Source organism: Pygocentrus nattereri, chromosome 15, assembly GCF_015220715.1.
Source record: "Pygocentrus nattereri isolate fPygNat1 chromosome 15, fPygNat1.pri, whole genome shotgun sequence".
Taxonomy (NCBI): Eukaryota; Metazoa; Chordata; class Actinopteri; order Characiformes; family Serrasalmidae; genus Pygocentrus; species Pygocentrus nattereri.
In genome coordinates, this window is record NC_051225.1 from 7,186,687 (window position 1) to 7,200,477 (window position 13,791).

The window sequence follows — 13,791 nt, forward strand, 5'->3', positions numbered from 1 at the left end:
TTACAGATCAATCTTTCCACAAATGCCATGGTATGCATTAAAAACGCAGAGCAGAGTTCATCAAGACTATTCATAAGACACAAACCTACATAAACACGTGTAAACACTTATTCCAATAAGCATCATTCATCATAAAGGCTGCAACTGCCATCTTTGAAGAAGCTGACTTAACATCTGTCACTGATTTTTTTTCTCCTGAGGCTGTATTATGACACTTTCTGGGGCGAAATAAGACTTACAGACTTACATAATGCTGATAATATTATATAAAACACTATATGGCCAAAAGTATGTGGACACCCCACTAGGGGCAGTCATGGGTTAGAGGTTAGGGAACCAGTCTAATAACCGGAAGGTTGCCGGGTCAATCCTCTGAGCGGATAGCAATAACTGAAGTGCTCTTGAGCAAGGCATCTAACCCCCAAATGCTCCCCAGGCACCTCGGATAGGGCTGCCCACCGCTCCGGGCAAGTGTGCTCAATGACGTCTAGTGTGTATGTGGTGTTTCACTGCATGGATTTTGGGACTAATAAGGGCCACTTAATTACTACTTAATTAACTACATGCATCAAAGGATCTGAACATTATATGTCCTCCACGATGGTTATAAAGTAGTGCACAAAACAGAAAACGTACACATCTCCGGAAAAGCTTCTTGAGCACAACAGCGTTTCTACCTAGGCAGGCGGTTCTAGAGTGATTTTATACTGCATAGTATTCTTTTGGTATGAATAATGAGGTTCATTTATATATTGAGCCAATGCAAAATTTATTTGCATTCTTATTTGCCTTGCTATTAGCAGATCAGTGAGGTTGAATTGACAGAATGAAAGTAAAAGGTACTTAAGAACCATCAGGCAGCTTTAAAAAATCCCCCAAAGTTCTGCCTAATTTGTTTAACACTAAAAGCTTAAATGTAGGGCAATGGCAAACACTAAGCCATTATCCCTCAAAGAAGAAGAGCATTCTGAAACGAAAGTCATGTGGAACAGAAGAGCAGAGGAGCAGTGAAGGGTTTGTTAAGCAGAATAAGTGAACAGCCTCTGTGTTTGTTAACTGTATGAAATAATAATAGGGCTAATAATAATCATCATCTTTATTTCTATAGAACTTTTCATGCTGGCAGCTCAAAGTTCCACAGACAGATCATGAGGCTTAACAGTAACAGAATAAAGTATATTCATTTAAAGTATTCATTTAAAATCACATACGAAAATGACAGATCAAATCAACAATTTAAGTTAGAGATGTTTAAATGTTTACTAAATTTATGTACCAGGCTTGACTGTCTAATAAAAGGTGTAACTGAGTTTCACAGTTTAGAAGTAGAGTAACAAAGCATCTCTTCATATTTTCTGTATATATGGAAGATGACTGTAGAATCTGCAGTATCTGCAGATCTAATATCACATGCTGGAACATAAACAGACAGACGTTCTGTGATGGATTGGTGCCATAAAAACTAGTAGCAGAAGTTTAAAATCTACCCTGAAAGATTTAAAAAAGTAGCCAGTACAGTTCTTTCAAAACAGGAGTCATATGAGCTGCATTTTTGGCTTTTATTACGATGTGTACTTCTTATTAGGCAGCTTTCTTATAAAGCAGCTTTCTTATAAGGCAGTTTTAGCACCAGTTTTAGTACCGTGTGTGCACGTTTGTTTTTGTACAGTATCAGGACAAAGAATGCCCGGATTTTGTAGGAAAAACAGAAAAACAGGACAGGATAAAATACTTGTGTCTGACTTTGTTTTGGTTACAGAGGTTAATGTCAGAGTTAGGCTTAGACTTAGATAATTGTGGATACTTACATAGTTATACCCTTGGAATATAATCTTATCTTTATATGTATATATAAGATTATTATATATGTAAGTATATCACTGTTGTCTGAGGAAAACCTCATATCTCTAAAATGGTAACTTTATAGGAGAAGGAAACCCCCCCCCCCAAAGTAATTTTGGGTCAGTTCTTTTAGTCCATTCATCATGAAATTCACACACCATCTAAAGGTTAACATGTATTTTCTGATTATATCAAAAACTGAAAAATGTCAAAAATGGAGATACAAGGTTTTCTTCTGACAACATAGTAAGTACAGGTACATGTGCATAGGGAGCCCATTTGCACTGCATGCATGGATGTGTGGGTAATGTTCTCTCACCTGAGCAGTACCAGCTTAACCTTAGATGCAGCGCTCTTTATTATGGCTGAAGCATTCTGGTGGCTCCTCCCATAAAGCACCTGGTTGTTGATCTGAATGCCAAATAAAAAAAGACATTAACATTCAAAGGAGGACCGTTATCTCCTAGGCCAATTATGCAACTGTTTCAAATGATGAACCTGACCCTAAGATCCATTCTAATCTGTATTCTCCAATGTACTCATTAGAACATGACTGGAATCAAACAGTAGAAGGCTGCTGAGCTCTTGTGTGGAAGTCTCCAGAAGTCACTGCAGCACAATCATGATGTTCTGATGTTTCTGCAACCTACACTAATCTACTACCTAACATGATCATCTTATGAACCGCAGTCAATGAACTGAAAATGAACACAATCAATAGATCAAGACGGCACCAAGTACAAAGAGGAAAGCAAAGGCCCTAAAACTGCCCCTTGTGGGATACCAAAAAAAAAAAAAAAAAAAATGCTGCCAAAATGTGTGTTGGGCTCTTTCAGCTAAAGACATGGAAATTAAATGTAGAAAGTCGTCCACTTTATAAACATTTTAGACGAGTTAGTTGACAAAAGTGTTGGTAAGCTGCATTTCCAAATGTTCGAAGAAATTTAAACACAGAAATTTTTGGTTGTAGTCATTTCTTTCTTTTTTTTTTCATTTCTGTCATTTCTGTCTTCTTAGGATTGAGAAAACATACATTTGATATTTTTGGATGTTTATTTTAGTAGAAATCATAGTGAGAGTGCTAAAAATCCACCAAATGTCCAGCACAAAACCAACTTCACTGCGCTATCACTGACATAAAAAGCCATTAAACTGTCTCAAACTCAGATTCTGCTCAGCTTTTTCAATGCATCAGTACAATACCGCAGATTAATCTAAATGTGGTTTTGCTCCTGTCCGTCTGCAAAGCAGCTCATCTTGTTTGGTGAAGCTCATCTTGTTTTGTTTTTGACTGATTCTCGTTTGTTTAGTTGGTTCATCAGAGCTGTTCATTGAAAAACTCACCCAGGATTAACAACATGTTCAGAGTTTGATGTGGTCCTACTCTTTAAAATGGGCTGAAGGACAAATATCCTTTAACAGAAGTAATCTGTGCACCAATGGTAACTACTATCACTCCTAAACAGATATTTAACCCGTTTCAAAGAACACGTGTTGAATTTGAGTGAGTTTGAACTCAAACTTGATGTGGTGGGGGCTTCCAGAAATGTTCTAGCTATATTCAGGTTTAGACCAATATATCAAGCCCAATTAAAGCTCTATCCAAACTTTCATCACACAGTTCTGTTATGATGAATGAGAATCTGCCACACCTCCAGCTAAGTAACACACAAAGAAATCTGTGATTGGCGGAATTAGAAGCATTAGTGTTGGTTAAAGAGGGGCAGCAATTAAAAGCCCAATCCCATTTCACCCCTCACACCTACCACTTAGCCCTCTGTCTTGCGCATTCACGTCTAGTGGTACGGTTGTTCTGATATGTGTTGAGATAGAGATAGAGGGGTAAGTTGAAGTGCTAGAGCTCCATGGAGGGTTTTCAGAGGCCAACTACAAACAGAGTGTTACGAGAAATAAAGAAAAACCAGCAAGATGGCTGCACAAATCACCAAATAAACCCCAAATGTATTTTCTCTGTTAAAAAATACGATAACCACTGTATTATCTTGTCATTTGAATGTATTATGGTCCTTTTCTTCATAACAAGCATAAAAATCGCTTGTAGTATGCTAATGTCTCAGTAGCTAGCTAAATTTTCCATTCCACCTTAAATAGTCCAGCAGTATTGACACCTGAAGCACCAATCTAACTGCTGCTCCATTTAAGGTGGAACAGGAACATTTGAACAAGAATCTGGCGAATAGCTGAACTTCAGCTGCATATCACAGAAAAATTCTTCAATTCTTAGTGGCTGGTGACGAATGCCTTAGAATGTAAAGAAGCCTGTAATCTGAAGTGAGCAAGGCTGCCTCTACATTTGTAACAGATCCGCACCTGTGATTGCTGTTAGAAATACAGGAATGAAACAGGGTAAGAAAAATGCCATCCTTGCAGTAACAAATCTTAGGGCACACGGATGTGGCAGAGCAGTGAAAGAGTGCATCGCCCTACGATACAAACTCTCCAGCTTACGAAGGCGTGCTCATAATTACAGCTCCATTCATCTGAGACAGAATCGTTTGGCAGCGATAGTGACTAATGCAGCACTGTGTCTAGGTCTAATGGAAACAGACATTAGCCAAATTTCAGAGCCCACTGATTTCTGCTTCAGCAAGGCAGCTTTCAAGGCCTCTTTCTGCTACATCACCCAAAGTGCTGAATCAATAGGCAATCTTATGCTTATCATAAAGATGAAGTATGGAAAAAAAAACTCCAGCCAAGTCGCACTAAGCTGAGGCCGGTCAGAGAGAGAGAGACATCAGAAAAATGTGAGGTTTTGTGAAGGAGAACCAGCTATTGAAGTGTGTGTGTGTGTCTGTACTGTACACAGTAATGGCTACAGCGTTCCAGCAGTACAAGCTGCACTGCATGCATTAATTTTTCATGCTGGCAGTTACGCTGCTGTAATGAATGGAGCTGGCCTGGCAGAGACGAGGGTCAGAAGGGAGGAGGGGGCGGGGGGCGGGGGCATTACACAACAGAAATGAGGAGTGTAGAAACAGACAGAAGGGCGGGGGGTGGGGGCGGGGGCGGGGGATAGAAAGCCAGATGAATTGCAGGCCTCTGAGAAATATTCACAGTGCCATTTTAATACAAATTAAGACAATTCTGGAATGTATAACTGGCTTGTATGCTAAAATGAGGAGGTCCAGTGATGACACCTCAGCTGGTCCAAAACACTGAAGAGACATGTAGCTCTGGCCTTAAAAGGAATGTAATCGTAAAGTTTGAACACCCCTGGTCAAATTACAGGTGAACTGACTTGTATTACGTGAATACAAATACATAGAGAATACAACCCCAATTCCAATGAAGTTGGGACGTTGTGTAAAACAAATAAAAACAGAATACGATGATTTGCAAATCCTTTTCAACCTATATTCAATTGAATACACTACAAAGACAAGATATTTAATGTTCAAACGGATAAACTTTATTGTTTTTTGCAAATATTCATTCATTTTGAATTTGATGCCTGCAACACGTTCCAAAGAAGTTGGGATGGGGCAACAAAAGAAACGCCGCCGGTTTCTCTGGGCCCGAGCTCATCTGAGATGGACTGACGCAAAGTGGAAAAGTGTCTTGTGGTCTGACGAGTCCACATTTCACATTTTGGAAATCATGGATGTTGTGTCCTCCAGGCCAAAGAGGAAAAGAACTGTCTGGATTTGTTATCAGCGCAAAGTTCAAAATCCAGCCTCTCTGATGGTGTGGGGGTTTGTTAGTGCCCATGGCATGGGTAACTTGCACATCTGTGAAGGCGCCATTAATGCTGAAAGGTACATACAGGTTTTGGAGCAACACATGCTGCCATCCAAGCAACGTCTTTTTCAATGCCAAGCCACATTCTGCACGTGTTACAACGCGGGTACTAGACTGGCCTGCCTGCAGTCCAGACCTGTCTCCCATTGAAAATGTGTGGCACATTATGAAGTGTAAAATACGACAATGGAGACCCCGGACTGTTGAGCAACTACACCTACAAAGCTTCAACAATTAGTGTCTTCAGTTCCCAAACGCTTATTGAGTGTTGTTAAAAAGAAAGGTGATGTAACACAGTGGTAAACACGCCCCTGTCCCAACTTCTTTGGAACGTGTTGCAGGCATCAAATTCAAAATGAGTGAATATTTGCAAAAACCAATAAAGTTTATCCGTTTGAACATTAAATATCTTGTCTTTGTAGTGTATTCAGTTGAATATAGGTTGAAAAGGATTTGCACTTCAATGTATTTTGTTTTGATTTATGTTTTACACAACATCCCAACTTCATTGGGTACATTTAATTATGACAGATATTTTTTCTCCCCAGTTTAGTCACATCCAACTCCTCACAGTAGTTAGGACTCCCCCCGGTCCCAATACCACAAGCGCTAAGAGGGTGAAGGCTAATACAGGCTTTCTCTGAGACCTGTGAAGCAAAACCACATCTTTTCGAACTAATGTTCACACAATGTCAGTGGAAAGCCCAACACATTCAGAGGAAAGCGCCAACCACTGCAACTGCCACATCAGCTAACAGACGCCTGCACTTTGTTTTGCTCTAATTTAATCAGAGGCACTCAAGCTTTTCTCTATGACTGCTGCATCTTGATTACCACAGAAAACACATCCCCTCAAAACACACAGAGTGGAAGCCAATGGACAAGCACTGAATCGAAAGCCCCTGCCCAATGGCCTTTATTAAAAATGTTTGTCTTTTTTCTTTTCTAAGTAAAGTGAAATGTGGTAATGGCAGTCAGCCATATGCTACAGAAGTGGCACACATAAGGTTTAAAAACACTGGAATATTTCTTTAAGTGTGAAACTTATTTCCTCAGCACTGGACAGTCCTGGATGACCCTTTCAGACAAAGGTCACCTCTCCATCTTTATTATGTAGCAGGATGACATCTTTTAAATCCAAGAGCTTGTGTGTGTGTGTGTGTGTGTGTGCGTGTGTGTGTGTGTGTGTTTTAGCGCAACAGCACTGAATGAAAATGACAGTGATGGAAACCTCTCATTTTCCCTGTGGATGAGAGTGGTCTCAACACAAAATGACTATTACCCAGACAGAGCGAGAGCGAGAGCGAAAGAGAGAGAGAGAGAGAGGGAAAACAGAAAAAAACAAAAGGTAATAACTCATGGGAAAGGTAATGAAAGAGAAGGAGAAAGAGAAAGAGAGCAGAGGGAGAAGGAGGGAGATCAAGGGAGAAAGAAAATAGAGAGAAAAAGATGAAAAATAAGAACAGGAAAGAAATAGAGAAAAACAAAATAAGAGAGGAGAAAACAAGTGCAAAGAGAAAGAGGAGAGAAAGAAAAGAAAGAAGTGAGAAAAAAGAGAGTAAGAGAAAAAAGGATGAGAGGGAGAACATAGCTTACGTAAGTGAAAGATGGAAAGAGAGACAAAGAAGGCAGAGAGGGAGAGAAAAGAAAGAGAGAAAAGAGAGCAAGAAGGAGTGAGAGTGAGAGAGTGTCTAGAAAGAGAGAGACAGAGAGACAAGAAGAGAGAGGGAAAGAAAGAAAAAAGAAAAGGGAGAACAAGAAAAAGAACGAGAAAATGAGAGAAAGAGCGAGAAACGTAGAAAGGCAGAGAGAGTGGAGAGAGAAAATGAAAAAAAAGGAAGAGTAAAAAGATGGAGAGAGGGAAAGAGAAGAGAGAAAAATGGGATATATAAGTCAAAGAAGGAAGGAGGAGGGAGAAAGACAGAAAAGAGAGAGAGGGAAGAGCAAGAGAGAGAAAAGAAGAAAAGGAAGAAGAGGAAAGAAAGAATGAGAGTAAAAAGAGTACAAAAAAGAAAGGGGAGAGAGAAAGACAGAAAAGAAAAAGAAGAGAGAAAAAGAAAAGAGAGGAGAGTAAGAGTGCACGAGAGAGTGAAAAGAGAGAGTGTGAAAGAGAGAGAAAGAGTATGATAGAGTGAGAGAGAGAGAAAAAAAAGCTCTCTGATGCTCTTAAGAGAATCACTCACTGTGACAGTGGTGTGAGTGAGTGTGTGTGTGTGTGTGGATTGTGGATGTTCACTGTTGCACACAGAGTAAACGCCTCTCACACACTAATCCCTGGGGTGTGTGTGTGCGCGCGCTCACCTCTAGTAACTCATCCCCCACTCTGATGCGTCCATCGCGGCTGGCCGGCCCCCCAGGGGTGATGCCCACCACGAAGATGCTCATGCACGAGCGATCTCTGTTTCCCGCCAGACTGAGACCCAAACCCTGCCGGTCCTTCTCCAACTCCACCAGCAGCAGCTCCCCCGGCAGCTCACCGTACCTCTGCCTGATCCCCTCTGCACAAACACACACAGACAGACACTCAGCATGAAGGACACACTATAAACACTGATCATCTTTACAGTCAGGCTAACATAAATGTAATACATTACGTAAGAACCCATACTGCAGTAACACAGTGGCTAACTGTGACTATCAGAGCCAGGCATTCAGTTCAGGCCATAAATATCAAAACTTGGCTAGAAACTAGGAAAAATATACCTCTACTAATTTTATATATGAAACGCTGGAGTCGTGTTTGCTACAGGCACTGAAACCATGAGATCACGGAAAGGTGGGGTATCTCTTCAGTTTTGTATTGACCAGGATGTAACTGCTGCACCATTTAAGGTGGAACAGGAAAATTCAAACAAGAAGCTGGTGATTGGGAAGCTAACTTCAGCTTCATACTAACATTTGCATAACCGTTAGCTCGCTAGGTTAGGCAACAAAGCCTCACTTGGGTTGAAATGAAGCTGCTAAACAAGCCACGATTTCAGGCCCGCCAAAATTCCTAAACACAAAAACGAAGAAAAATAGTGGGAACGTCTAACTTCCCAATTCAGTACTACATAGTTCAGTCTTTTCACGCGTTTTCAGCAACTCTTTTCTAACATGTATAACATGTTTGGAAACAAATCTCTAAAGCTACTGTAGACTGAGTTTAAACATCAAGCACTAGTATTAGTGCCAATCACGTTAACATATCACCAACATTGTAAAGGGGATTAAACTCAGTCTAGATTTAAAGGACTGGAGTTTTTGGCTATTAGGGGATGGCTGAGTGGATAACACCTCGCATTTTCACCTGAGCTCTTCAAAAGCAGGTGAGGCCTACACTTTGGGGTTTTGATCCTGTATGTGGAGGGAATTTTAAGAGGCTTTAGTTGTCTTTGGAATGTGTTATTAGGAGTGAGGTGGTGATGAGTCAAGCCCAAATCATTTCTCTGAGAAATGAAGAATACACTGCACATCTGTTCCAAATCATCTACTGCTGGGCTGCACTGAATGAAGTGTGGCATTGAAACTGTCCAAAGCTATAACTCTTGCACAAAATCCGCACCCATTGGACTGCAGCTAGAGAAAAGGCCTGGAGCTGGATGAAGATCTATAAGACCACTCAAAGAGAGCTCCAATGAAAAAGCATTAAATGATTTAGCATCTCTGAAAGAACACGAGGACTGCAGAGTTTTCCCCCCCAAGACATGCTTACTGCTTTTAGCAATGACTTTACTGCATCTACTGCTGAATGCCCACCGTTCTGTGATACTGCTCAGTCACTGTGAAGGCAAAGCGAGTAGAAGATTGATAACATACATTTCCTGTAGTCAGTGATTTTATCAACTGCACTTACTACCCAATGTGCATTTAAACTGCATACCTAGCCGACCGAGCTATATACTTGCTCTGTGAATTCCCCATTTGCTGCAATATGATGAGACTACGACTATGCTTCTGTAGCTCCAGCTGCACCACACTTTTGAAAGGCAACCCTATTTCTGGATTTACCCACAGCAGGGGTCATTATTTACAGGAGTGAGCTGGTGGCGTCTAGAGAGACATGGTTATCTCCAATGTGTATCTAAAGCAATTTCACGTAATCTAAACACACAGGAGGAGAAAACCACAAAACAGCAGCAAAAATTGATGGTCCACACTGAAATGGACCTGTTCCACCGAGTTCAGAATTAGCTAGCAAAGTAGTTTGTATCATCCTATCAACAATGTTCGAATGAAGAAATGTATCAGTATATAAATGATTAAGGTCATGTCAAAAGGTGACGTCTGTCAGAAAAATGCCAACATGTACTTGTGCCTTGTATGTGCTTGTCTATACTTATGCCATGTGTGCACTTTTGCCTTTGTACCATCCTTGGTGAAACTGCAGCTCTCGTTTCATTTGCATATTTGCCTGCACATTGTGTTAATGACAAATTACATTGAACTAAAAATGCCTGTAGTAGCTGCAGCAATTCATTTGGTTCTAGATACAAACACGTGCAGCATATTTCAGATAGCAGGAGATATAAGGTGGAAGTGGACTTAAGGCAGCAATGATTTAAGGTATCTGTGAAGTTAAGGTAGCAGGAAATATAAGGTGGCAGTGGACTTGGGCAACCAGAGCAATAAGAACCATAAGAACACCATAGCTAACACCTAGCAACCACTTATCAAAACCTCACTTTAACCACTTAGCCACCATCAAGCAACCACCTAGCAGGAAGTGGGGATTAAGATTAGATTAAGATTAAGTGACCCTTATTAGTGGGGAAATTTCAACTCCGCATTTAACCCATCCGTGAAGTGAAACACCACATACACACTAGTGAGCACACACACTAGGGGGCAGTGAGCACACTTGCCTGGAGCGGTGGGCAGCCTAATCCGCACCACCCGGGGAGCAGTTGGGGGTTAGGCGTCTTGCTCAAGGACACCTCAGTCATGTGCTGTCAGCTCTGGGGATCGAACCGGCGACCTTCCGGTCATGAGGCTGGATCCCTAACCTCGGGATTAACTAATGAGCTAACAGAGCTAACCAGCACGTTGTCTTTCACAGTGAACGATATACCAACATGTTACTTTGTCAGAGAACTTTCATTTTTTCATTGTTTCTGGACTTGGTAAAATGACCTTGAGCAGTTAGTGCAGCTGCACTACTTCTGACTTCTTCCTCATGTCCTTATCAAGGCATCCTGGAGCAACGCATTTATGCTAAGGCACTCATGTGTCATAGAGCCAGATCTAATATGATATACATGCTTACTCTCAAATATGAGCAGGAATGTCACATTAAATTTCAGTACTCAAATACTGGAAGCTGGAACAGTTAGAGTACCAGTGTCTGTGCACATTCCTCAGAGGCTGAAATGCCAGTCCAGTAAAATTTTTGCATCACTGCATCATGTTTCCATCTTAAATATGAAGTCATACACCACTTCCAGATACATTTGGAACATTTGGAAGAGACCTTTAGAATTTGCCAAGACCAGCATATACATGCCTCTCTCTTATCAGCAGCTAATAATAACACTATGAAACATCCAAGGACTCACATTCCCATAAGTCATTACTTAAAATTGGCAGGCGTTCTGCTGAAATGACTCTCTTTGAGGTGCTCTGTAGATTTGCTCATCTTTCACAAGGCCTTCATTGGATGGACCTGAAAGGGCTCCAGTGAGGAGAGGAAAACTCTGAAGGTTTGTCTCCAAGATGAATACCAATACTGCTCTTAAAGCATCTATGTTTCCATTAACACTGTGTGTGTGTGTGTGTGTGTGTACACAGTATATATACACAATATAAACACATACATAAACACACACGCACACATATATACATATACATATATATACATACATACATACATACATACATATATATAGCTAAACCAGCCATTAGGGGTGTGACTTTGTGTACTTCTGGTGCCGGTCCCAAGCCCGGATAAATGGTGAGGGGTGCGTCAGGAAGGGCATCTGGCGTAAAACTTGTGCCAAAACCATCATGCGGATCACAAATATGATTGCCATACCGGATCGGTCGAGGCCTGTGTTAACAACCGCCTCCGGTGCTGTTGACCAGCAGGGTGCCGGTGGAAATTGGACTACTGTAGGTCGAAGACAATCAAAGAGGAGAGGAGGAAGGCGGGTTAGAAGGCAGCGAGAGAGAAGGAAAGGCAGGAGTGTGGAGGTTAGAGTAGGGACTCTGAACATAGGGACAATGACTGGTAAAGGCAGAGAGCTTGCAGACAGGATGGAGAGAAGGAAGGTAGATATTCTCTGTCCAGGAGACCAGATGGAAAGGAAGCAAGGCCAGGAACATTGGAGGTGGATTCAAACTGTTCTATCATGGTGTAGAGAGGAAGAGAAATGGAGTAGGGATAATCCTAAAGGAACTGCTTGTGAAAAGTGTTCTGGATGTAAAGAGCATGTCAGACAGGATTATGAGCCTGAAGTTGGAGGTTGATGGTGTAGTTTTGAATGTGGTCAGTTCATATGCACCACAGGTTGGTTGTCAGCTAGAGGAGAAAGAGGAATTTTGGAGTAAGATGGATGAAGTGGTAGATGGTGTCCCTAGAGAGGAGAGATTAGTGATTGATGTAGACTTCAATGGACATGTTGGTGAAGGGAACAGAGGGGATGAAGAGGTGCTGGGTATGTATGGTGTGAAAGACAGAAATGCGGAAGGTCAGGTGGTTGTAGATTTTGCAAAGAGAATGGAAATGGTTGTGGTGAACACGTATTTTCAGAAGAGGGAAGAACACAGGGTGACATACAAGAGTGGAGGGAGGTGCACACAGGTGGATTATATCCTTGGCAGGAGATGCCACCTAAAGGAGATTGGAGATTGTAAAGTGGTGCCAGGGGAAAGTGTAGCAAGGCAGCATAGGGTGGTTGTCTGTAGAATGAGATTAGAAACAAAGAAGAGGAAGAGATTGAAGACAGCGCCAAAGATTAGATGGTGGAAGCTGAAGGAGGAGGATGGTTGCAGGCAGTTCAGGGAAAAACTGCAACAGGCCCCTGGGGGCAGTGAGGAGCTACCTGAGGACTGGGAAACTACAGCTAAGGTGGTGAGAGAAACTGGCAAGAATGTGTTGGGTGTTTCGTCTGGTCAGAGGAAAGAAGACAAGGAAAGTTGGTGGTGGAATGAGGAAGTCCAGGAGAGTATTCAGAAGAAGAAGGCAGCTAAGAAAAATTGGGATAGAGAGATGAAGGAAGTAGGCAGGAGTACTGTGAGGCTAGTCGCATAGCAAAAAGAGCGGTGGCAAAGGCTCAGGCCTATGATAAGCTGTATGAGAGGCTGGACAGTAAAGAAAGAGTAAAGGACTTGTATCGTTTGGCTAAACAGAGAGATAGAGCTGGAAAGGATGTACAGCAGGTTAGGCTGATAAAGGATAGAGAGGGAAATGTACTAGTGAGTGAACAGAGAGTGTTGAGTAGATGGAAGGAGTACTTTGAAGAAATAATGAATGAGGAAAACGAGAGAGAGAGGAGGACAACAGGGGGAGAGATAGTGGATCAGGAAGTGCAGAGAATAAATAAGGTGGAAGTGAGGGCAGCTTTAAAAAGGATGAAGAATGGAAAGGCAGTTGGTCCAGAAGACATACCTGTGGAGGTATGGAGATGTTTAGGAAAGAAGGCAGTGGACTTTTTAACCAGGTTGTTTAACAAAATCCTGGAGAGTGAGAGGATGCCTGATAAGTGGAGAAGCAGTGTATTGGTCCCCATTTTTAAGAACAAGGGTGATGTGCAGAGCTGCAGTAACTACAGAGGTATAAAGTTGATGAGCCACACCATGAAGGTATGGGAAAGAGTTGTTGAAGCAAGGCTAAGGCTAGAGGTCCAGATCAGTGAGTTTGGTTTCATGCCCAGAAAGAGTACCACAGATGCAATTTTTGCATTGGGAGTGTTGGTAGAGAAGTACAGAGAAGGTCAGAAGGACCTACATTGTGTCTTTGTGGATCTAGAGAACGCATATGATAGGGTGCCAAGACAGGAACTGTGGTACTGTATGAGGAAGTCAGGTGTAGCTGAAAAGTATGTTAGGGTGGTGCAGGACATGTATGAGCATAGTGAGACAGTGGTGAGGTGTGCAGTTGGAGTGACAAATGGTTTCAAGGTGAAGGTAGGGTTACATCAGGGATCAGCTTTGAGCCCCTTATTGTTTGCAGTTGTAATGGACAGGTTGACAGATGAGGTCAGGCAGGAGGCT

The 13,791-nt window shown here is 41.8% G+C and overlaps 1 protein-coding gene across 3 annotated transcripts in view; it reads right to left on the reverse strand.

Annotated features, from left to right (window-relative positions):
* Positions 1–13,791, reverse strand: part of patj (PATJ crumbs cell polarity complex component) — a 207,540-nt gene that overhangs the window by 45,981 nt on the left and 147,768 nt on the right. For all 3 annotated transcript variants that reach the window (XM_037545466.1, XM_037545464.1, XM_037545465.1), the window contains exons 29-30: positions 7,903–8,099; positions 2,162–2,253 (exon numbers count right to left, since the gene is read on the reverse strand). In XM_037545466.1, the coding sequence (XP_037401363.1) occupies positions 2,162–2,253; positions 7,903–8,099 (289 nt within the window). The remainder of the gene's footprint in view (positions 1–2,161; positions 2,254–7,902; positions 8,100–13,791) is intronic.